At 38.3% G+C, this 24921-nt stretch overlaps 1 protein-coding gene across 1 annotated transcript in view; it reads right to left on the reverse strand.

Moving 5' to 3' along the window:
- Window positions 1-24921, reverse strand: part of ADGRB3 (adhesion G protein-coupled receptor B3) — a gene marked incomplete at both ends in the record, with an annotated part of 480039 nt that overhangs the window by 76705 nt on the left and 378413 nt on the right. The window contains one exon of the mRNA XM_082480895.1: window positions 22936-23038. Coding sequence (XP_082337021.1) covers window positions 22936-23038 — 103 coding nt within the window. The remainder of the gene's footprint in view (window positions 1-22935; window positions 23039-24921) is intronic.

Raw genomic sequence — 24921 nt, forward strand, 5'->3', positions numbered from 1 at the left:
TATTACCTAAATTCTTACTGTGGATCTGGGCCTGAGATAACTTAGCTAGCTCAAACACTGCTTTATCCGTATAAAAGAATCAACTGGGATTTTAGACAGCCATTGAATTGATTCAGTACAAATTAATGAGCGTAACATGAGAAAAAATATTATGCATATGTCGTTTCATTAGTCTGTGTATGTCAGTTACTCTAAAATATATAGTTGGTTTTCAGGTTGGTTGTAATTTTAAATTCTCAAGTTTAATGTTGCTGTGCAAGGCAGAAGTATTAAAAAGCCATGTTTTTAAAAAGACTATGATAGTTACAGTTCACTTATGTAGAAATATATATCTACCATATAGAAGGCACATGTATGCATGATGAATAATCTGGCAGAAATTAAGATATAAATAATATTTTGTTTTCTTTGTAACTCAAATAACTTGTTCTAATACCATACACACTGTAAACATTTTAAAAAACGATTTTTAAATGTATTCAGAGATCTTTCTCCTCTGTGTCTCCATATACATTCACTGTGAATAAACTGTGAATAAAGTTCATAATAAAGTTAAGTTCCAAGTCAGCAAAAAATTAAACTCTCTCGAGTCTATTCTCTGTGCTGCTACTGCATTAACAATGGTATGCTCATTTAGCATTTAACTGACGATTGTACTTGACATTATGTACGAAAAGCTCTAATCATGAAAGCTTGAGTAATCTAAAACCCATCCCTGACAAGATTTCACTGCTGGAAGTCTAATTTCAAAATGTCAGCCAAGGCTGAGGAGCCGTATATTGCATGCTCATTAAATGTAATAAATCCATCACAAACTTTCAAAATCTGCTATAATCTTGCCCGTAACCCTGGAATCAATGTGAGACCATACAAAAATGAAAAATGTTGCCTTTCATGCTATGTGGTATATGAAAATGAGGCTTAATAAGGCTAACAGCTTTCATCTGCTTAATTGTATAGCCAAGCTTTATCTTTCTGTGAATTAAATGATACTTTTCAACTATTTAAGTGACTGGAAATCTATAAGACCTCTGGCTTAAAATGCAACTCTGAAAATTCCCATTTTCTAAGTATATTTCTTCACCGCACAGTATGTCGTAAGTATATCACAAGGGAAGAGTATAATGACAAAAAATATTAGTGAGAATCTGAATGTAGCCAGCTTTATCAGTGTGACCTCTTCTTTTTCATTTAAAGGAAACTTTACACTGTGGTTAATAATCCAAACAAATCTGATATGTATGTTAAATGTATGATTTCAGAGGTCGTATTTTGTTATAAAATGTATATAGAGACCAGTATTAAAAAATAGCCCTCTTAAGATAAGTATGCAGACCAGTCAGTATGAAAAATGACGCACCTGCAGTTAGTTCCTCCACGTGGCAGGGAGCAGTGCTGTGCACTCATCCCAGGGCATCCCTGGATGTGCCACCCCATCACTGGGAGCAGTGAGGCCGTAGAAGCGCTGCACTCCCACCATCTACCGAAGTCTTTGACCCAGGACCAGCCTAACTGTTGCGGAAGGAGTGCAGCTGATGACTATTTAGGTAGGCTTGAAAATTCTCTAAACGTATGATTACATCCTATTACAATCAACAGCACATTCCTGCTATGGAATGATAATTAATATCAACACTTTCATGCACAAATGCTTGGTATGTTAGAATATTTGTTTAAGAAGGTGTTACTGACAGGCAGTTTGGTTTCACACAGGATCAGAAAGGGAAAACATTTTTTAAAATTTAAATTATCTCAAGACAGCATTTGAATTCCACAGATGTTGCTTTTATAAATTAGTCCCGGGTTTTACCTTCCACTGGTTTCAGGAAAGCAGAAGACTCCTAACCACATTTGAACCTGAAGACCTGTAGTAAAAAACTTGAGAGTGGGAACTTATGAATTTATCCCTTCGTCACCCAGAGCCTGGCTCCCAGAGGGAAAAAAATGCAGTGTTAGGCATCTTTTGTTAGGAGGTTGGCTCTGTCATTGTAGGTTAGATGTGCTCTCAGAACACAAAACAGATCAGGCCCTTCTGAGATGGTACTTGGGGGAATATCTGGTTTCTGTATTACACACGGGTTTGGAGGCAAGTGACATGCTGAGCAGTTGAGCTTCAAAGAGATGGGTGCACTTTGCAGCAAGTCTGAAATTGTATTCTGGAAGTCTTGAGATTTAAAGTATCTTTAAAAAAAAACCCACAACCAGACAACAAACAAACCCTGAAGGTATCTGGATTTCACTTCTAAATATACTGCAGTAACTTGAAGTGCTTGAGTCCTCCCACGAAGAGCAAAACCATGAAGCTACCAGAGTGGGCACAGAATTTGCACTGACTTCATTAAGTCTAGAATACAGCATTTTGAATGATATTTCACACGTATCACTGGGGGGACACCCCATGGAAATGTGCTTAATGATTAAAATATAAACAATTTTAAAGCCAAAAGTCTATGCATCTGTAATATCCTCAGCTGCTTTAAATTAAGCTGCTACAACGTAGTGATGACTAATGTGCTTGCATATTAGTATTTTCAAGAAAAGAATATTAGTGCTGTCTTATTAGCAGAAGCCTCTGGTTAAATGCTAAATATCGTCCTAAATGCCATAGTTAGATTAAGAAATAAATCAATTCTTTCTACCCTAAAGACAGAGAAGGTACTGAAAATCAGGTTGATTTAAGTCCTCTATGGCACAAGAACTTGTGCTTATACATGGCAAGATCGGTACCTGAAGAGCTGCAAGGTTAAAGTTAAATCAGTTTAATATTACATTGCAAATTTATTCTAATGTTTCTGATCAAATATTAAGTTTCGTGCTGAGATGGAAGAATCTAGAGGCATAAAGAAAGTGGCACAGTCACTTGTGAGAGCACAGCCTGTCACTTCTCTTTGTAAAATGATTGGAACACCCACTGTCCCCTGGGAGCCTGTAGGCAAATCAACCCCACTAGCTGCTTAAAAATGTTAACATGGCAGCCTTGTCAGTATTGTGATTGCTCACAGAAAAACTTAATAGAAAGAGTAATAAATTCAGCTGGATATAATGTCATGACTACTTAACATAAGACGACTTGATTCTTAGCTCACTGAAAAGCAACTGTATCACTGCGCAAAATAAGATCCAATTCAAGCAGCTTGCTCATGGACCCATAACACGTTCACAGCTTCTTATTGCCATAAAAGCTGCTGATACTTACTTCTAACAAAAACTAAAATGCCACAAATGTGAAGCAAGCGATACAGGAAATCACATGATGTAAAGAACCAGATGTCAAATATGCAAAAAAATATCCAATGTGCTTTCATAGTAAAGACTTCACCTATCGCTGTCAGCCTCATTAAAAGGCTAAATATTATTTTGAACTCTGAAATATTTCAGAAGGAAGGCTTATAATTAATTGAATTGTTCAAACTGATAAATATTAACTTACCTAAAATGAGATTAAAGTGTATATAAAGGATATTATGCACCGATCTGTATTAGAATATTGTAATATAAAAAAAGGAGGTTGGATGTATTTTTTGGTTTTCAAAAGAATATAGTCACTTACATATTTTTCGACCATACCTTCAATTAAAGAAAAAATCAAAAATAGCACATTACCTTTTGATTCAGCGGCATACCTTGTGGGTTCCTCATGTCTTTGAGCTCAGACATTCTCCTGAATTTCATTATCTATGCATCTATCACATTGCCTTTATTTTCATCGTTTGCTTATATTGCAAATGTGTCAATAGGATGTTGCATATTGACTTACAAATTTTGAAACTGGTAGATTAAATCACTAATGGGCTGTATTCTACTCTCATACATACTCATAGATCCCATCATAAAGTTGTGCATTTGAAAGTCAAAATTAATATATGATTGATTCCTATTTGAAAAATCCTGCACTTATTGGCATACACACACACATGCATGCATGCACACTCTCACACATACATGCACAAAGAAAGGTCCTACAGAACTTCATAGAGTTCTTTAGAATTTATTCCAAACTGCTCTGGAATTCTGTATTTTCAAGAGATGCATTGAATATTCTCCAAAAATCTAAACCAAAGGTACAGTATTTGAATGAAATATACAGGACTTTTCCATCAGGGTGTTTAGTATTTGAATCATGAGTTATTGTTCAGGGACAATTATTTAAAAGCTAACTGACCCACAGAGCTGGGTGATAATGGTTACTTTAGCTTTTTTACAATGCCACAACCATTATAACAAAAGGCCTGTCTTAAAGGGAATTACTGCACAGGTCCCAGAGCTTTGGTGGGACTCCAAAGAACTGACCTCAGAAGTAGGGTCTAATTCAGTTGCAGGCACTATCATCTATCAAATTCTGTTGATTAAATGTCCTGTTTACTACAGCTGTATAACTGTATAATCTTTTCATTTCAAATCCACTCTGCAACTCAATATCTTGAAAACTGCCCCATCAGAAAAGATGGCTTAATAATAATTAAAAGAAAAATGATAGGGATTGCTATATGCAAGGCAAAGAAGGGTATCCCAGAAGTAAACAGGTTAATACTACGAAAAATAGAAATTTTGCTTCTGTGTTGGATCTACCACAATTAGTCTTTGATGACATTATCTAAAAGCATTTTGAATGCATGGTATGTTGTCGTTTTGCAGGCACAGTCAATACAAAATGGTGTTCCTTGGATAGGAACACCTATGTGAACTATGTGAAACGCCTTAGTCCTATCCCAGCAATATTTGTGAAACTCCTGGGGCCTTTCTCCACTCTGGTGCCAACACATACTGCTGAATAAAAATCCATCATTTCCAAAGCACTGCAGGGTTTTAAGCTTAATTTCAAAGCGCTGCAGGATTTTAGGCTGCACAGCCCCCATTATAATCTGGGGGCATTGTGCAGCTTAGAAAGCCCTGTATGAAAAATCTAGCCCTAAATGAGGGTTGGGAGGGAATGAATCCCGTATTTGGAATTACAGAAACCAAAAGAACAGCACCCATTCTATTGCTCTTTGACAAGCAGCTAGAAGAAACGAAGAGGGATATATTTGCTGGCATATTTGAGCTACTTTGTGCTCAGCACTTGACACAAAGCAATTGTAAACTAACTGCTTAACCAGGCAGCAGAGGGTTTGTGGCCTGTTTGCATTTTGAAAGGAATGCAAAGGAGCCGAATCAGACTTCAGGCTTGATTTTCACTCTTTTTAACTTTACCTAGTGACTCTGTGTGCTGAGTGTGATGTTTTTCAAGTAGTTTTGCTGTTATGCTACGCCTGCCATTTTGCGAGGGTTTCCTGGCTGCAGGTACGAGCCGATTGACAACCCAGCCCTGCTTAATGTTTTTCACCTAGCCCATATTTTAACATGAATTTTAAAAGGCAGATTTTAGTAAACATAGATACAGTGCTAGATACAGGGAAGTGACATGATGTTCTGAGCATCAATCTAATGTTCTCAATCTCTGACAGCACAGAGATAAAAAAAGGCCTAAGATCAGCCTGGAAGGTGGGTGTGTAATAATCTGTTTATTTATTTACTGAGTTCAATTTTCTGGGTTTAAAATGTTTAATTTCTTTAATGGACAAAAATAACAGTTTTATAAAGGTAGATTTGATTTTTAAAAGGTAATTTTAGCCATAAATTAATCAAAAAATGCCTGGCCTACTTTAAGAGATGACAGAGTAGCTCAAGATACGAGGATAGCATGGGAGATAGTGACGTTCAGATTGCTTAAAGGAAAAAAAAAGCTACATAGTGTGATTTCCTGTAATAGCATAAAGCGACACAGGATGAGGGCAATCCCATGACAGAACGGATGGTTTTGTGAAGGGACTTCAGCCCATTGGGCTCTCTTGCACCCCTGCACGAGGCAGTTTCTCAGTCCTCCTCTGTGCCATGGGGCTGCCAGAGTGTCAATGATGCATTAGATTGCTGTCTGGTTTAGTATATAACCCCCCAGCTAGGGCTACTGAATTTTGAGTGGAAGCCTCTTTACTCATAACTCCACAGTATGTAAAAAATACTATATACAGCATCATTGCATAGTATAATTCTATAAGAAATATATAGTAGTATAATTTCTACTCCCTACTGTCTTTTGAACTATAGTTCAATAACAAAGAAAACCAAAACATTTCTTATTGAGAAGCACTGCAATGAAGAACTGCTTGCACACAATGTATGTCCCACTGGTACATGATGAGAGTATGAGAGTCTTACTGAGCTATCGCATCTCATAACCACATTTTCCTTCATTTCTCTTTTTCTCTATCTATAAGGCAGAGTTACTGCCTTCAAGTCTTATAACTGAGCTTGAAATGTTCAGTTTATCTTCCACGAGAAAGGGAATTTGATAATTTGAAGGCAACAACAGAATAGAGGATAGCCATTACTGTAAAGAGATTATCTGTTGAGAAGCTTGACAATCCAGGCAGAGAATTTCAACAGGGTGAAAAAGTGGACATGAAGTGTAGAGGGCCAAAGGGAGCAGGAAGATCTCTGCCTCTCAGGAAACAAAAGAGAGGCAGAAGAGAAGGGGGAAAAAATAGATCAGAGAAGGACCTTTCCTTCTAACACGTAAATCATTGAGGAAGTTGTTTCTGTCAGACTCCAGGTTGGTGCATTTGGGCAAACCCTCTAACAGTCCAGGAACATGGTGGGTTCCTCTGTAAGAAATGATCTGGAAACAAAACCTGCCTGACTGGCCAGAGCCACGAAAGATCTGAGTACTGTAGTTGGATGCTGCTCCGCTTTCTTATAAGTTTCAGTGCCTTGCCATCACCAGGAAATTGCTCTGCATTGAAATTCAAATACTGAAGAAAACCTACATGATCAGAAAGTAATGTCTGCATCCTGCAAGCTGTCTTCTCTATTTGAAAATGAAGAAAACCTGTGTAGAAGTCCCCGAATTGTCAAACATTGGCTTTGATCATAATATTGGATGACAAAGACACAAGGAAACAATATCAGGGAAGCCAAACAAAGGCAAAGGTGAGGAAAGCCAGACCAAAAGTTAGATGATCACAAATCATGAAAGCAAGGCAAACAATGAATGAAGAAGGAAGAGAAAAGAAATGAAGGGAAGAAAAGAAAAAGAAAGGGGAACTGATGAAAGAGGAGACTATGCAATGAACATTATACTTTCATAGAATGATAGAATAGTTTAGGTTGGAAAAGACCTCTAAGGTCATCATGTCAAACTGTTAACCTAGCACTGCCAAGTTCACCACTAAACCATGTCCCTAAGTACCACATCTACACTTGAGCAACTTGAGGCCATTTCCTCTTATCCCATCGCTTGTTACTTGGGAGAAAAGACCAACCCTCATCTCACTACACCCTCCTTTCAGGTAGTTGTAGAGACCAATAATGTTTCCCCTTTCTTAATTTTTAATTTGAAAACAGATTATTTTTTTTTCCACATGAAGGCCTGAAGGGGAAATCTCTACTCAATAAGACTTCTTGCAAGAAGGAGATAGAAAAGTAAAATGCAGCTTTCATAACTAGGACCTTTCCCTCCCCATGCCAAACAGCAAAGGCTGTGTAAAGCAGTTCTTGGCTCCCACTTGAAGACAGCCTGGCCAGAAGATTCTCCATCTCACCTCCTTTCTGACAGTCAGTGGCAGAAATAATGACTATGGAGCTCAAGATGCACCTTACTCCTGCCCAACAAGTAACCTGCATTTTTCACAGTAATTAGGAAGTGAAATAGCTTCAGTGTGAGCCTCTTCTCCACAAAGCCAGCAGTACCACAGCTCTGTTTTCACAAGGAGAATTTTGCCTTGGACCAAGATCTGGTATTCAACAAGAGAAGAATGGGTAGCTGCCTTATCTACTGAATGTCTTGGTCTGCTGTTCTCCACTCAAACTCTCTGTGCTCTGAAAGGCACTGCATATAATTAAAGACAGAGTAACTGTCTTGCTGGTAACACATTGTCTTAGTTTTTAGCAATTTCTGTCTTCCTAATTAGAAATCATTAGCATATATAAACATTCTTTTGCCAAAGTGCTTTGAGCTCTGTTCCAATTTAGATTTGGTTATTTTGAAAGGCAAATAACCATAAAAATATTAAGTAAAATGCAACATTGGACATAAAGCTCAAAGAAACATAGATGTTTACCATACAGCTTCAGATTGAAAGGAAATGCTACTGTATTGTTTTCAGCATGCGTGACTACAAATTGTTCCTAAGTAACATAATTATCATTGACTGCGACTAGGCATTTTATTATATACAAATTATGACTTATTAAATAATGCATTAGTAGCATTTTAAAGGAAATAAAATCCCTTCAGTTATTTTAAATCATTAACCAAACGCTAACCACATGATTAACCCCTGGCTTTGTGTCTCACTGAGTCTCATATTAAAAATTTAATGTATATGGGATGCAAACAGTTCCCATGTAAAACAGTATGTACTAAGAGACTATGCAGAAAAAAAATAGTATTTCAGTGGGAGGAGATGGATTGTTATCTGGCACATAGCTATCTGCGTGGAATGCACTGAAATCAGTGAACATCTAAGACAGAGCAAGGAGTATCTTAGGGAAAGTAAGAAATGTGCTCCACTCATTGTGACCACATTGCATGGCCTTCTAACTTGTAACTCCTGACTTCTAACTTGTAAATCCTCCAGGAAGTTGTTTCTGTCAGACTCCAGGTTGCAGCATTTGGGCAAACCCTCCAATGGTCCAGGAACATGGTGGGCTCCTATATAAGAAATGATCTGGAAACAAAACCTGCCCAACTGGCCAGACCCATGAAAGATTTGAGTACTGTAGTTGGGTGCTGCTTCTTCTTGACTTCAGCAAGGCTTTTGACACTGTCTCCCATAACATCCTCATTAGGAAGCTGAGGAAGTATGGGCTAGATGAGGTGACAGCGAGGTGGATTGAGAGCTGGCTGTGTGACAGAACTCAGAGGGTTGTGATTAATGGAGCCGTGTCAAGTTGGAGGCCTGTAACCAGTGGTGTCCCCCAGGGGTCAATACTCAGTCCAATCTTGTTCAATATATTCATCAATGACCTGGATGAGGGGACAGAGTGTATCCTCAGCAAGTTTGCTGATGATACGAGACTGGGAGGGGTGGTTGACACCCCAGAGGGCCATGCTGCCATCCAGCATGACCTGGACAGGCTGGAGAGCTGGGCAGAGAAGAACCTAATGAGGTTCAACAAGAGCAAGTGCAAGGTCCTGCACCTGGGGAGGAAGAATGCACAGCACCAGAATAGGTTAGGGGCGGACCTGCTGGGAAGTAGTTCTGAGGAGAAGGATCTGGGGGTTGTGGTAGACAGTAAATTATCCATGAGACAGCAATGTGCCCTTGTCGCCAAAAAGGCCAATGAAATCCTGGGCTGCATAGATTAGAGTGTGGCCAGTAGGTCAAGGGACGTCATTCTCCCCCTCTACTTTGCACTGGTGAGGCCACAACTGGAATACTGTGTCCAGTTTTGGGCTCCCCAGTTCAAGAGGGACAGGGAACTGCTGGAGCAAGTCCAGCATAGGGCAACTAATATGATTAAGGGATTGGAGCATCTCCCTTATGAGGACAGGCTGAGAGAGCTGGGACTCTTGAGCCTGGAGAAGAGAAGGCTGAGGGGAGACCTTATTATTGCTTACAACTATCTAAAGGGTGGGTTGAAGGAGGATGGAGCCAGGCTCTTTTCAGTGGTTCCCAGTGACAGGATGAGGGGCAATGGGCACAAGTTGGAACATAGGAAGTTCCATTCAAATACAAGGAGAAACTTCTTTACGGTGAGGGTGACAGAGCGCTGGCACAGGCTGCCCAGGGAAGTTGTGGAGTCCCCTTCTCTGGAGATTTTCAAGACGCGCCTGGATGCAGTCCTGAGTAATGTGCTCTAGGCAATCCTGCTTTAGCAGGGGAGTTGGACCAGATGATCTCTAGAGGTCCCTTCCAACTCTGAAAATTCCATGATTCCGTGATTTTCTTATGAGTTTCAGTGCCTTGCCATCACCAGAAAATTGTTCTGCATTGAAATTCAAATACTGAAGGAAACCTACATGATCGGAAAGTAAAGCTTGCATCCTGTAAGCTGTCCTCTCTGTTTGAAAATGGAAGAGGCCTGCGTAGAAGTCCCTGAATTCTCAGACATTGTCTTTGATAATAATACTGTTATTTGAACCCCTCTGTATACGGAGTAGAAGTTGTAACCTTTCTCTTCTGGTATGTGTTTGACTGGTATACCAACTTTTGAGGCCTACATGTTTAACCAGCCTAACCTGCTCAACATGTGGAATGCTCGATGGGTGATACTTCCAGACCAGTCGGAAGCTACTGCTAATGCAAAAATTACATTAATTCTTTGGTTCCACTCGTGTGTTACTGTAATAAATAAGAGCACAGTTTGTCCCCTTCACAGCACTACTGCTTCTAGTACACGTCTTCCCTGTAGTCTTTATTACTCTCACTTTTGCTGCTGGGTGGAAACAGAACTTTTTCGTGCCCCATTTTACCTTACAGAATTTCATGTCCAGCCTTCTTCATAAAATCCATTGCTTCTACGTATCAATTAACATTTCTAAGGTTAAAATGCTCAGAAATGGAGGCTGAACTGTCTCACTACAGCTGAAGGTGTCCTCACCTCTTTTCCCCGCTCCATGCTTCTGCAGTAGAGCTGGTGGATCTCGATGTGCTGACATTGAGACCATAGCACAAGGCTGAGACATTTACTCAAGCTTTTCCCTATGGGAGGGGCGAGTGTGAAATAAGTTGAGGCTCTGACTGGAGGGAGAAATAAAAAAATAGATGTTTATATCTGTTAAATCAAATTGAAAATTTGTTGATGTTGGAAATACTCCCAGAGCCTTAATGATAGGTTTATTTTTATCAACAACAACAATAATTAATAATTAATGCTACATGTCTCTCAGACGCATCTTGGCAACTCAAATTAGCAAGTATAAAATGTTAAGTTTTAAATTATATACTTAGTGTGGATGTCTCCTCCTACAAAATCTCCCAGACTATATCCATGTCCATCATGCCCTGGATGACATGATATAGCCAAATTATTTTTGGAAAGTTTATCTGTATTCTCTCTGCTCCTCTGTTGGGAATTCCCTTAGTGGATGCTCTGTGACCTGCATGATCAGATAACTTTGCCTGCAGAGCCTACGACTGAAATCAGTGCCATCCTCTGTACACACAGCAGCGTCTCTAAACCAATTGTACTGACAGGTTTAGATCATTGTGGGGTCGCAATCTTCCCTTCCAGATGCCAGAAGGCACAAGGTATTTTTTTTTTTACTGTATTTAGAAACTGGGTAATGGTTTATTATTGATCTATTCTTATACTTTAAAAGCTACTTAAAACAAAAGTTTCTGGTGGCCATGGTGAGAGAACCAGACTGTCAGAGAGGAGTATTGTGCATATAAGCCTAACAAGAAATTTGGAGAAGAAATAAGCTGGGGACTGTACTAAAAGGCTACTTGTTTTGTGCATTCATAACTATCCATTTTTTATTCCCTTTTCTTCAGCACCACTTAGACAAATTCCTTCCAGAGTTTAAGCTTTCATAGCACACTAGCAGATTTCTGTTCACCAGTTTCTAGGGGAGACAAGAGAATCCAAGTGACCCAAACCAGTCCTTCTAGGTGACACATGATGACAGGTTTAAATATAGAGAACAGAAGGACCATGAGCCGAGATTAGCAAATCCCATATGAATTTGTATTATTTAACACTAATATCGCGTAACACTGAGACATACCACGGGCCAGCTGTGCTGGGTGCAGTATACACATAACCTAATTGGAAACCCTGCAAAGTGCTGCTTTGTCAAAGAAACCTCAAAGTGCTGCTTTGGCTCTGCTTTGCTTACCATACCTATTCACTGAAGTATTGAAACTTCAACGAACTGAGATCTCCAGGGGCTCAAACACACAATCGAGTCATCATGGCATAACAAGTGTCAGCTGAGCTACTTCAATAACTTGTGTGCACTTTCCTAGTCATGGCAACAGCTAGGCTTAGTTTTGATTCATTTCAGGCTGTGTATTTGCTACTGGCAAAACGTGTGAACAGGGATTAATGCCACAACTCGAAGTCTTGAAAGCTTCCTATCTGTAACTGACAAACAATTCCCTACAATTAAAAAGAGGTTTGATTGTTTAGTGGTTATCACTTAACTAGGACAGGCAGGTTCTTTAGTTAGTTATGGAATGTGACTGAGTTTTCTCACTAAGGTTTAAATATGACTAGAGCATATTTTCACTGGTGTTAGTTCCTGTTGTTGAATCTTCTTTCCAAAACAAAGAATCCTTTAGAAACGAATGGGAACAGACACTTGATGGGGTTTAAACTCTTACAAATTGGTTTCTGGAGAGATTTTATGGCATGAGGTTTATGAATAGCTACAAGAGACAAACTGAGTCCAGCAGCCGTTCTTGTCCATCATTAATGCTGCCTTGATACTGAGGTCTAACTATGATTCCTAGCAAAACAATTTTTCTTCCATTGTAGTACAACTGCAGTGCCTTGTGGGATCACTCAGTTCAGTGAAACGTTATTACTATTCTGTATTTACTTTAAAAGATAAGCAGTGCCAAAATGAAGGTCTTATAGCAATAATTACATTGCTAACACTCAAGCCCGAATTCTGATTGACTGGACATAAGAGGATATACAGTAAAAGACAGAGAGTTGAAAGCCCTCAAACATAAGAAGTGTAAAATCTCAATGCAAATAACAACAGCTTTACAATTAATCCCTTCTTTTTCAAACCCACGTTTCAATAGCTGTAGGTTCTGACACATTGGGCTTTGTTGTCCTGTACGGTTCAGCTAAGCTTGTTAAGGAAGCCATTATTATTCTAAGCCTTCACCTAACTTTAAGTGGTATTTAAATAATAATAAATCCATTTAGATTTCCTAGCTTAAAGAAATTATTTAACAAATATAAGATAGGTTGAAGATGTTACGTTTTGTGAAATAAAGAGCACAGAGCACAAATTATATGCCATGCTACTAATTAGAGACAGATATGTAATCACTTACTAATGGAACAACATTTTGTGCCAACCTTATTCATACTTCCTTCCAACTGCTGGACTCCTTGTGCCAGATATATTTCAGTTTTCTTCAGAAGAGAGAGATACTAACATGTTTTCCATCCTGTTTTTAAACCCAGAAGTCTAGTGCAAACTGAACTTTCTTGACATTTCAGAAATTCTATCAGTTTTAACAGCTTGAGGCCTTTTTATTACAAACATGTACATTTCCCTGCAGGGTTCTGGAAATCTTACAATTACATTCATTAAAAATGTCCATGATTATAGCCAAATGCATGCTTTGTAAATTTACCTTTACAGTTTTCTTTCAACAATTATTCTGAGCATAATCTTCTATTAAATTCCACAAAATACCTACTTATTCATCCACAATGTCAGTTTTATATAAATTTTGACAAAACCATGAAAAGAGAAAAACACCGTTACTGTCAAATTTTCCAGTACCAGGTTTGATGTCTATGGTGTGACTCACTGAGACTCAACATAATAACCATGTATGTCCATGAAAACAAATATAAGAAGATCATGTTTCAGCAGCGGTCTAAAATTAGTGGCACTATCCTAGAACACCAGGTTGGAAGGGACCTCAAGGATCATCTGGTCCAACTGGAACTACATGCATTTTACACTAGCACCAAAAGGATCTCAGGGTACATAATTTTGGGTCCCTTACCATACCTAGGAGTTCCTTTATTTGACAAGCTTGGCACCCCTCTCATGACAAAGTCCTGCTGCAATCCAGAACACCTGACATTGCTTTTTCTCATGATATAATAAATATGTTCATATCACACTTAGTGAATGCTGACTTCAATGTGTTCAGCACACAGCAACCACAGTTTTTTTTCTCAGAAAGAAAAAGCGGGAAAGATCAGAATTTGTTTGATCATCCTTGGCTTTCCATCCGATTTTTGATCTCTACCTAGAACAGAGATTTGCATCCTACTTGTCCGACTTCCCATGAACTTTCACCTACCACCACCCTGTAGAAGAGCTAGAATGTGGAAATGGGAAAGACACTCTTATGTTTTTCCTGTTGAAATGCAAACAAGATTCATAGAGAATGAAAGAAAGAAACTTGAGATCCATCTCATCCCACTTGTTTTTTTTTCTCCAAAGACAGACAAATATAAAATGAATAAACAGGTCTGGACATAGGCACTGGAACCCAGACGTTAATCTTAGCACCTGAGAACAATTATCATTTTATGGGAGGTTTATTTTGGCCATGACTGAAAATCAACCACAAATTAAACAATCTAATAGGGTACAGGGTAGGTTAACTCACAGTTGCCCAGGGCAGAGCATCTTGTACTTCTGGAGTGGTTGGTTTTGGCTGCTGTTCAAACAGCATCCTGGATGAGATTGATTGAATCTAGCAAAACAGCATTCACGTTTGGTTTTTTTTTTTTCAGTTGCTGCAAAAGCAAGAGGGACTCCAGCATAAAAAGGGAACTGAATCACTTTCAAGATCTGTTTTCAGAACTGAGTGTACTTCATCCATAAGTAACAAACACAAACCTCACAATTAATTTTCATACTGACTCTTAAATCTAAGCCTGATTTTCCCAACTTCTATGTGATATATTTCTAATACTTTAAAATAAAAATAAACGTAGGGCTAGAGAACACTTTCATGTATAAAGATCACAGGACTGAGCCCCACAGATTTTACAGAATGAAGTACGTAGTGTTAAGGCAAGAATACCTATTTTACAGCTTCTGATAAGACCAGTCTGAGAATCAGACCAATTCAATAGTCATTTCCCTTCTAATGCTCTCATTGACTTGACTGCAAGATATAAGGGCCTAAAAACTCTGACCTAGGAGAATACAAGAAAAAAAAAGTAAAACTGTACAAATGAACTTCACAGTGCATGTCAAGGTTAAACCATACCATATGTTCCTGAAAATACTCAGACACAACAGGGAATTGTAGGGAAGTATAAATAAAATCCAGTACAATAGGTAGATAATCTTTCACACAAAATTTACACTATTTTTCCTTAAATTATCATCTTCTAAAAGATTTTGTGTTCTCTAACATGTTTCATTTTGTTATACAGAAAGGGTAATGATGTAATAATTATTGTAGTAGGGCATAAGATTCACAGTGCATTTTTCTCAGAGTTGTATTTTTTAATGTATTATTTTACCAGATAGCTATATCAAAAATACCTTACTGTGTTTCTGTAGCTATTTTGGTTTATGTGACAAATGGATTCTATGTCTACATTCTTAAAAATGGTAATCCACACAAGAAAATCCATGTAGGAAATTCAACTTTCATACTAGAATGAAAACAACCAAGTAGCTGAATGCTGATTTTTGGTGTTGCTTTTCTTATCATTATTGCGTAAACTTTTTAGTCTCGTGAAGTTTAGTCTTATTGTATCTTCATTTAAAAATCCTTTTTACCATTATACTTAGAAATTTATATGGCTTCCTCTTTCTTAAAACTAAGATTATGTAAATGAGAGACATGCACATTTAACTGTAGGTTGATCTACTTCCCACTGACTGCTTTTCTATTTCCACTGAAATTCAACAAATAAGCAAAAGAGAAGTAGAAAAAAGGTGTGAAGCCCAAAATAGCTGCTTGAGTCATCAACAGATTGTCTGGAATGATTCAAACAGGTGTTTGTGAGAGAATGAGCTATTTTCCTCAGGGCTGTGGGGGTGAATTCTAGAAGAGAAAAAACTACTCTAAATGGGTCCTGAAGAACAAGGAGGGAAAAACCCATCATTTTGGGAAGAGTAGGACAGCAGAGGGTTACCTCAGGAAAGTCTGAGCTATTTTTCTTTTGCGCTAAGGCAGGAGAGTGGAGGCACACATGCCAGCACCATGTCCAGCACCACAACCAGGGAGGAGGGAGTAGACTACACCTGTGCAACATTCCTCAGCACATGCATGCGATGCGTGAGTGGGTGGGTGGGTGGCAGAAGACCCTCACCAGCTGAGAGACACTAGAGCTGGCACCAGTGTGAGTCATGGGTCAGACACAAAGTCTTTCACGCATAAACCTTCGTGAATTTTGGATTCCCAAACCAACATCACTTTTACTTTTCAAAATGAAGCTCATTAAAATGAGCTCCAACAAAGTCTCTCACAATATTCTTGTGAGAATATTGTTGAGTGGACAAAAACTAGTTGAATGGTTGGCTTAGAGTGTAATGACTAATGGGCGGCAATTTACCCAGAAGCAGATAACAAGCAGAATACTACACGGGTCTATCCAGGAACCCATGTTTAATGTCAATGACCTGGAGTAGGGAGCGGAGTGCTTGTTCATATAGTTTGTAGATAACACCAAACTGGGAGGACCAGAATATATGATCAAGGGCATGTCTGCAATCTAGAGAGATCTATACTGGTTGGAGGGATGGGCAATGAGCTGAATATGAGTCATCAGTGTTCCCTGGCAGCACAAACAGCTGACAACATCTGGGGCTGGCATCAAGAGAAGCACAGCCAGTAGGTTGAGAGATGGATTATCCTCCTCTGCTCAGCCCTCATTGGACCATATCTAGAATACTGTGTCCAGTTCAACTGAGTTGCCCAATGCAAGGAAGACATGGAAACTAGAGTGAGTTTAGCAGATGCCACCAAGATGCTTGGAGACTGGAACACTTGCCTTGTGAAGAAAGGCTAAGGAAGGTGGGCTTCTTCAGTCTGGAGAAGATATGGCTTCAGAGGCATCTAACAGCAGCCTGTCAGTGTCTATAGAGAGGTTATTGTGTAGATGAAAGCAAGCTCTTCACACTGATGTGTGGTGGGATGACAACGGACAATGGGCATAAATTGAAACAAGAGGTCCAGACTCTTGGAAAAATTGGAAAACTTCCAGACTATGGAAAAACTTTTTAGCCATGAGGACAGTCAAGCAATGGAGCAAGTTTCCCAAGGAGGTTGTGCAGTTTCCACACCTGTAGGTTTTCAAGACTTCACTATATAAAGCCCAGAGCAACCCGTTCTGACCCTGCAGCTGACCCTGCCTTGAGAATGAGGTTGGACCAGATGATCTTCCAACCTGAGCAATTCTGTGATTCTAAAATAGCTCGCAGAGGTCTTAAAAAGTTTCTGGGGATTGGAGGCAGACAACACATGCTGCTATTACCTACCCAATTTCTTCCCTGTAACCCACTTACAATCAAAATGTCTGTTTTGTTTAGAAATAGCAAACTGAATGATAAAGTTGATGTATTTTGAGAAACAGACTGGCAGGCACTTTTGAGAAGAATGTTACCTTCTCCTCTGAGGCAGGTAACAGTAGCATGAATGACAATGTTTACTGATCTTGGGTAAGAAAGATCTGCTCCCAGAGGTTCTCTTCAGAATCTAAAAGCAGGTAGTTAATTCAGCTGATGTTAACGGGTTTTGTCAGAATTTGGCACGGTAAAAGAGTGTTGCTTAAACAGACCTACTCCTGTAATAGTTACTAAGTTAAGTGGGCTCTTCTCCAGTTAATTGTTTCTGAGTTCCCAAATACACAGCAGGCAGATGTGTGTGGTGCAGTGCACTCTGACTGCTGATCTATTTATTGGTGCGTTTCTGTGATGGCTGACCCATAGCAGAGGCTCTGTGGCTCAGCTGTTCACAAAGCTGTTACACAAAGAAAGAGGTGACATTCAGCAGAGTAGGTGTTAATTTGGATGTTGGGTACTGGCAAAAATGGTAGGACACATTTTCCTGGGCTTCAGTTGCTTAAATGGGGGATATTCACCTGAAGTTCTCTGGGCAAGACCCGAAAAACAGAGTGCTACTGTCTGAGATACTAAATTCCCTACTTCCTCACTGATTTTCTAACACAACCTTAATGCTGTGTTAGCATCATTTCTCTGTTCGTTCCATCTGCTCTTAAGTCTCCCCCGCTGTTTCCTAGGAGATATATTGCCATGATGCCTGCATCTGTAAGGCAGTGGCAGATATGGGGCAAGAGCCGCATGGTTAGCGGCATTAGTATCACCTGAATGTTCGCAGGGTTCTCAGGGGATCCCGCCACCCACCATTTCTCAAAACCCGAGGGAGCTCTAGTTCCTCAGTCAGCTGCTTCAGAGTGCTGTGGGAAAGGGGTGTTGTGGCTTCTCAACTCCTTTCCACTTCTATTTGCTTCTTCTACCCTAGAAACTCTATTAAAAAAAAAAAAAAGAAAAGACTAAAACAGGGTTGGTTTTGTCCAGTCAGTCTATTTAGTGAACATTTTAATCTTATTATGTAAAAAAACTGTACAGGTTTTCTGCTTGTTCACAATGCATTTAGCAAAACTAGTGATTGTTTACGTTATGTGCTTTAGATGGTCTGGACATGCCTTTTTCATATCCTTTCAGGTATGGTATAAGTTACCAATTCCAAAATGTAATGGTAAGCTTAATAAACTGGACATTGCAACTAAACAGGAATGCCACAGAATGTCAGCATTGCTAAATCTTGCCTGGTGCTCCAATATCTTCCCTAGTCTTCCCTTGGTAGGCACACACAAACCTGATTAGGGCTAACAAAATGTACCTGGGTTTATGACATCTCTAAAAATTCTAAAATTTCTCACAAGTGACCCAAACTCCAGCAACTAACTCTTAAGTACACTCGGAAACAGCTAATATAGAAAATAATTAACTTTTGCCCATATGTATAATTTATTTTAATTTGTATTGTTTTGTTTTCTTCACAGGAAAAATAGGTAAACAAGAATTGTTTACATCAAACAGTTAGTGTGTTTTTATTTAGGCAGAACTGTGAAAAAAACCCAAAGTATTTTCTTGAATGTATGCAAAAGGAAAGACAATTTATGAAAAATACACATAATATTAATCAATAACTTATTTGGGGTAGAGAATCTATTCATTAAATGGGATCAGAAGCATAGTAAAGATTTATAGCTTAAGCGTTAAAGGTCCACATAAAGAAGAAATGCAACCATTTTTCTTGATGGCAAGAAGAACATTAGGAAACATAATATAGCAAGAGTTACATTACAGTGAAACCTACAAATCACTGATGGATATTTCCTCAAAGAAAACTGTCAGTCTCTTCAAAGTAAATACGTAATGCTTTTGTAGATGTTAGGGACATCTCATAGTATTTGTGAAATAACAGATATTTAAGCAGTTAGGTTATACATGACAAGTGTTACCCTTTCTTAATTAGGAGACTTAATTTCAATGTTACAACTAATTTTGGCTGTTAAAGGGCTATCTCCAGTGTATCAATTGCATATCCTCAAATTTAAATATGATTATGGGCCTAACATTTAATACTGAAATGAAAACAAGAGACAGAAAGAAATACCAAAGTAAATTAATATGCTTCTCATACCTAGTATAACACCGAGCATATTTAAACAAGATACATAATTAATTCCGTAATATTCTTGTAAATTCAGCCTTCAGTGACCTGTATTTCAAAACAGGATCTGACAAAACAGAAATCTCTTACACAGTCAAACATTAAGAAGGCTTTGAATAAAGTTCTGCATTTTGAGAGATTTGGGGAAACATCCTGAAAAAAGCAGAACATTTCTCAGCTGTGTCCTTCAATAAAATGCACAACGCGTTTGGCTAAGAAGGAATAAAGGAGCAAGGCTTTTCTGTTGACAAAAGACTTTTTCTGCTATCCCAATCCAAACCTTCCAAGAGAAACCATAGTCCCCTCCATGCCCCCTATCACGAGCTATTCTAAAACAAGCCAAAAAGCCCCATGACCTAGACCTCTGGTCTAATGTTGGTATACTCAAGTTACTGAAACAGGAGAAAAATTCATTTTTAACCAGAGAATACTATAATGGAAAAGCTATGGTAGCTTGAAAGAATTTAAACTACTTCTACGTGTCCTCGTAAATATTTAGTCCATTTCTGCCTGTGGGAAATACCATGATCATTTTTACTGAAAAAAGGCAGAACTTAGAGAGTGCGATACTAAAACTCACTTAGACTTCACTAAAAGAAGCTTTTGTAAAAACATCAAGGATATACTCAACCTTCAAAGAGTAGAGCTAAACCTAACATGCTAAGTATCTAAATTTACATAAACCAGAAAGAAAATAACAGAAAACCTGCACTTATCCAGACCCAGAGACTCAATATTTTTTTCTTTGACACAGATGTCAATGGGTGTACTAAAATGAACCACAGAAATTTCCTGGAGATTCAATAGCATTGAAATGAATACAAGTAGTTAGTGCAGTGTTTAATACAGGCAGAGAAAACTGCAAACTGCAAACAGACTGACAATATGCTGTTTGTTATAAATATGCCTTCGGTATGCTTAATTTACACACTGTTCAACTTTAAACTGGAATTCAGCTTTGACGACATTTACAAGCACCTATTCTCAAAGGGAATATACAAATATAGAGCTTGGGACAATTTAAACCCAGAAGCAAAACCAAACTAAAGCATGAGAAACCAATTAAAGTGGCACTCTTCAATGTTGTGAATACCAGCAGCATCATATGGAAATTAACTGGGTGCTCCAATGATATGAAATAGTATGGACATAAGGATGAGAATGAAACACAGTTAATAAACCCCCAAACTTGGCATGTCGTATTTCTCAAATTTTCTCCAATACAGTAAAAAAACCGACCTTGCTATAAAACACCATCTCAACCTTTATTCATGAAACAATTTCTGCTGAGTTGAATATTACATTGTCTTGATAAAATACTCCCAAGATTTCTCCCAAAATTTTCAAATAAACACTAAAAACTCAAACGGTTTGATTTCTAGTAAATAGTAAGATCTCAGGAACAAGTTTAAAATGTTTTTCATCTTCAACCATAGGGAGGAACCTGATTTTCTTTCTAAAGTTCCCATTTACAGATTTAGTTTTCCTGCTCAGCAAAATGAAAACATGATTTTTCCTACAGCTGACAGTATTGTAACCCAGATCTATGGACTAAAAATCAAACACTGGCTTCTTCTGGTCATACATGATCTTCGAAAATAAAAAATTCAGAATTTGGATTCAAACACATCTGATGTTAAAACACATCCCTACCTACAAATATCTGAAGACATACCTGGATCTGACTGCTTTAATTTGAATAAGCTTTTGCTAAACACTGTCTTTAGCAGCCTCTTGGAGCTACAATATATTCGCATAAAAAGACTTTGGGTCTGTAACAAGGAATATCTTCCTCGGTACAAAAAATGTATTCTGCCTTTGATCCATTAGAAGTACTCCCTGGCTAGAAGCTCCCGGGTGGTACATGTATCAAAAGCAAGATGTGGACTCAAAAAGAAGACAGGTGTAGTAAAAAGCGATACTTTAGAGTCATTTTTCAGGCCATATATTCACAATGTAAACTTTGGGATGTGTTGTTTTTTCTGTCAACTATTTCCTCTGAACATCTCCATTTTTAGGATCTGCTGTTCTCAGAAATCAGTCAATATCTGTACTTTCAGGAGTTCGGGAAGCAGAAGTGAGGGAGCTCAAGGAGATTAAGATCCAAAGAAAGGAACTGGATTAAGGGTGTGTTTTAGTTCAAAGTTCCCCGAGTCGAGCATCAGAGAAAGGCTGCCAGCACACCTAGGGAGCATGTTATCAAACACAGTCGTTCTGATGCCCTCAAACCCTGATTCCACAGTGGCAATATACACAGGAACTTTTCAGCTACTCAGCCATTTATCTTCTTGAAATACGTAACAAAATAGTATATATGACTATGCATGTTAGTGCTGAAATTCTAGAGAGGTTTAATCCTTCTTCTGCACTCTGGTACTCTGATGTTGCTTGCCCATTTCTGACTCTTTTCGCCCCTGAACAAAACCTGCAAGAGTCACGTGGGTTTCTTCTGCAAATCCATATTTTGTTTGTTCGAAGCTCTACATACTTTCAAAACTTTAAAGCATACTAATACCTTAATTTTAATGTTTTTGTTAAATTATGTGTTGGAAATGACTATGTTTAGTTTGGGTATGTTTTACAAAGTACAGCTATGTGACTTGCATTGAATTTATGAGACTTCTGGCAGCTAAATTTCTAAGCATTCATTTGAAAAGAATAAATGATTAATTATAGGTGTGTCCTAGAAGCACCGGTTATCCTTTAGCAGATGATGAACATATTTCATTAGATATGGGAAAATTTAAGATGAGCAGAACATTAAGTAGTTTAACACAGGGGGATAAAGAATTACTTTACAGATACTTGCTCACTGCAAAACTTAACAGCATTCTCTCACGTACTGCCCTCTTCACCAATTACATCCTATTTCCTATTCCAAGCTATCATGTAGCTATAATTAATTTTAAACAACCATTTATTGTCACTTCTGAAAGTTGCCTAGCATCACTAGGCACTGGGTCTTGCTGCAGAACACTGACACAGCCCTGCTCTGCAGGAGAGGGACAAATAGCGACTATGTTCAGAAAGAGTCTGAGAACACATTAGTAATAAATCAGCAATATATCACTAAGTAAGGTATGCAGGGTTATTACTTTCTTATAGCTACATCAGTCAGAGATTTAACAGTTCTATAGCTTGTTATGATGTCTGTTTCTGCACATTTTCAAGAGTAGTACTCTAACTTCTAAGCAATTTCTACTTGCCTTTCGAGTACCAGTGTGTTAATAAAAAGACAAAAACACTGTAGCACTATCCTATTACAACTATTATAATGAACCAGAAATTGTGCTTTTGATGTTGAGTCTTTGAACTTTTTTGCTTTGAAATTTAGTTATAAAACATACAAGTCTACCACAGAGAACACATCTTATCCAGAGGGAACAATACCAAAAGGGATTTTTGGAGGGGAAAAAACCACTACGAAAGACAGTAAACATTTTCCCTTGTCTGTTAATATTTTACCAAAAATGCTAAGTCCTATGAGTATAGGACTAAATGGATGTAATTATTTTAAGCTAAACACAAATAAAACAAAGATATCAATATTTAAGTGCAAATTTAATACAACCCATCATCATACCTTGTTATGCGTCTGAGTTTGTCCAACCAGGATAAGGATATTTGATGAGATAATAGACAGGCAGAAATTGATTAGAATTATTGACCTCTCAGATCTGATGTACCTGTTCAAATAAACAAAGAGAAGGTACAGCTTTTCTAAAAGGAAAACAACTGGTAAGTCATACAAAGCTTTGCTGCAATTCTTGCATTAAATATTGGAGATACTCAGAAAGGTAAGAGCTCTCTTTCAAGTGCTCAAAAAGAGTATCGGGGAGCTACCACATTGCAAGCATAGGAACTGTGATTTTGATAGATACTCTGCAATTCCCTCTTAGCATCTTGCTATATTTTAAAAATAATCTATCGATGCTTCTTTTGAAAACTGCTGGCAGCACTGTTCTAACACCATACTGACAATAACGGGCTTGCAGGAATTCATGTCAGGAACTTCTTATGCTCTCTGCTCATCCCTGGGAATATCCACAGCTGGCACAGACCACTCGCAATAACTAACTTCAGCAAAAAAACAGTGATTTACATAAACAGAAAAACCGGTCCATGATGCATAAATAAGATGCAGGTTGGTTGATGACGGTACATTTTGAAAGACGTTATTGGGATAACAATAACATTAATCTTGAAGTTCCACCGCATTGACAAGATAATTTGTATGAAGAAACAACAATACTGTAATATCTTCATCTTCATAAGACCTTATGCCGAAAAATAGCTAGTACTGAAAGATTAAATTATAGCAGTGAGCATCACACAGTCTCTCTTGAAAACTTACCATATTCATTTTACAAGTATGTTTAGGATGAAAAAGTCAAATACTCTTATCAGTTATTTCCTTACAAGGTGCAAATGTTCTTATTTTTCTATTTACAGCCTTTTATATGCTATAGGACAGAAAGAGAATGATTACAGTTTCAAGTGAAGTACCTTACTGACCTAATTTTCAGAGGCGTTAACAGAGTAAATGTTGACTACTAAAGTAAATGAAAGTTAAGGGTGCCCAGTTCCTCTGAAGACCATGCTATATGTTTATAAGTTTTATGACTATGTGCTTCTCACTGGAGCTTAGTTAATATTGGTGTCTCCTCCTGAGCTGTACACCTATAGCTGACACTCTCGGGAGGTCATATGAGAGAGTGCTGAACCCATGAGAAATGCTGAGCTTCGGACATGAAATGATTTGTAGTCCCTTTTGCTCAGCTAGCAATTAAGTAATACAGCATTACATTTTTGCGTTGAGAAGACAGAACAATCCTGATATCACAAACCACATATTTCCTTAAAACGTAACAATGTTGTTCAGGCTAGTTCTATGTGTTTGCAAACCAAAAAGTTGAGACAGAAAGTCTAGTCCCTTTGTCTAAACAGTCAGTACGCTGCTACTTTCTAACTTGTTAGCTATTGATTCACCTGGGCCAGTTCCCAACACTGAGTATCTATGGTCTATAAGGGATCTTAGCGGCTGAGTAAATACAGTGCAGCAGCTCATAGCATTGACTTAAGCTAAGAAGGTTTTAGTTTTTCTGCCAGGTCACTATCGATGAAGGGAAGGGAAGGGAAGGGAAGGGAAGGGAAGGGAAGGGAAGGGAAGGGAAGGGAAGGGAAGGGAAGGCAAGGCAAGGCAAGGCAAGGCAAGGCAAGGCAAGGCAAGGCAAGGCAAGGCAAGGCAAGGCTGAATATTTGACTGACACTGAATTTATTTTTCAGTTGGAGTTTTCAGTCAGGGGGATCAAATCAATCAACCATAAAAGAATGTTCACACAGGCCTACTTCAGACCAGAATACCTCTACCTTGTATCACTTATAAACAGGCCCTGACATTCAAAGGGAAGGTGGGTGTTCCAAAATGTAAATACAGACATAGGGTCAAAATAACGAATTTCTCCCTGCTCCTAGGTTTATAAAAATAAGCATATATACATATAAGTTTCAGTGTCTGTCTTCCCCCCATAGTTGATTACTACATACTCTTGCGAAACGTGTTGAAGGC

Source organism: Vanellus vanellus (genome assembly GCF_965231255.1).
Source record: "Vanellus vanellus genome assembly, chromosome: 3".
NCBI lineage: Eukaryota > Metazoa > Chordata > Aves > Charadriiformes > Charadriidae > Vanellus > Vanellus vanellus.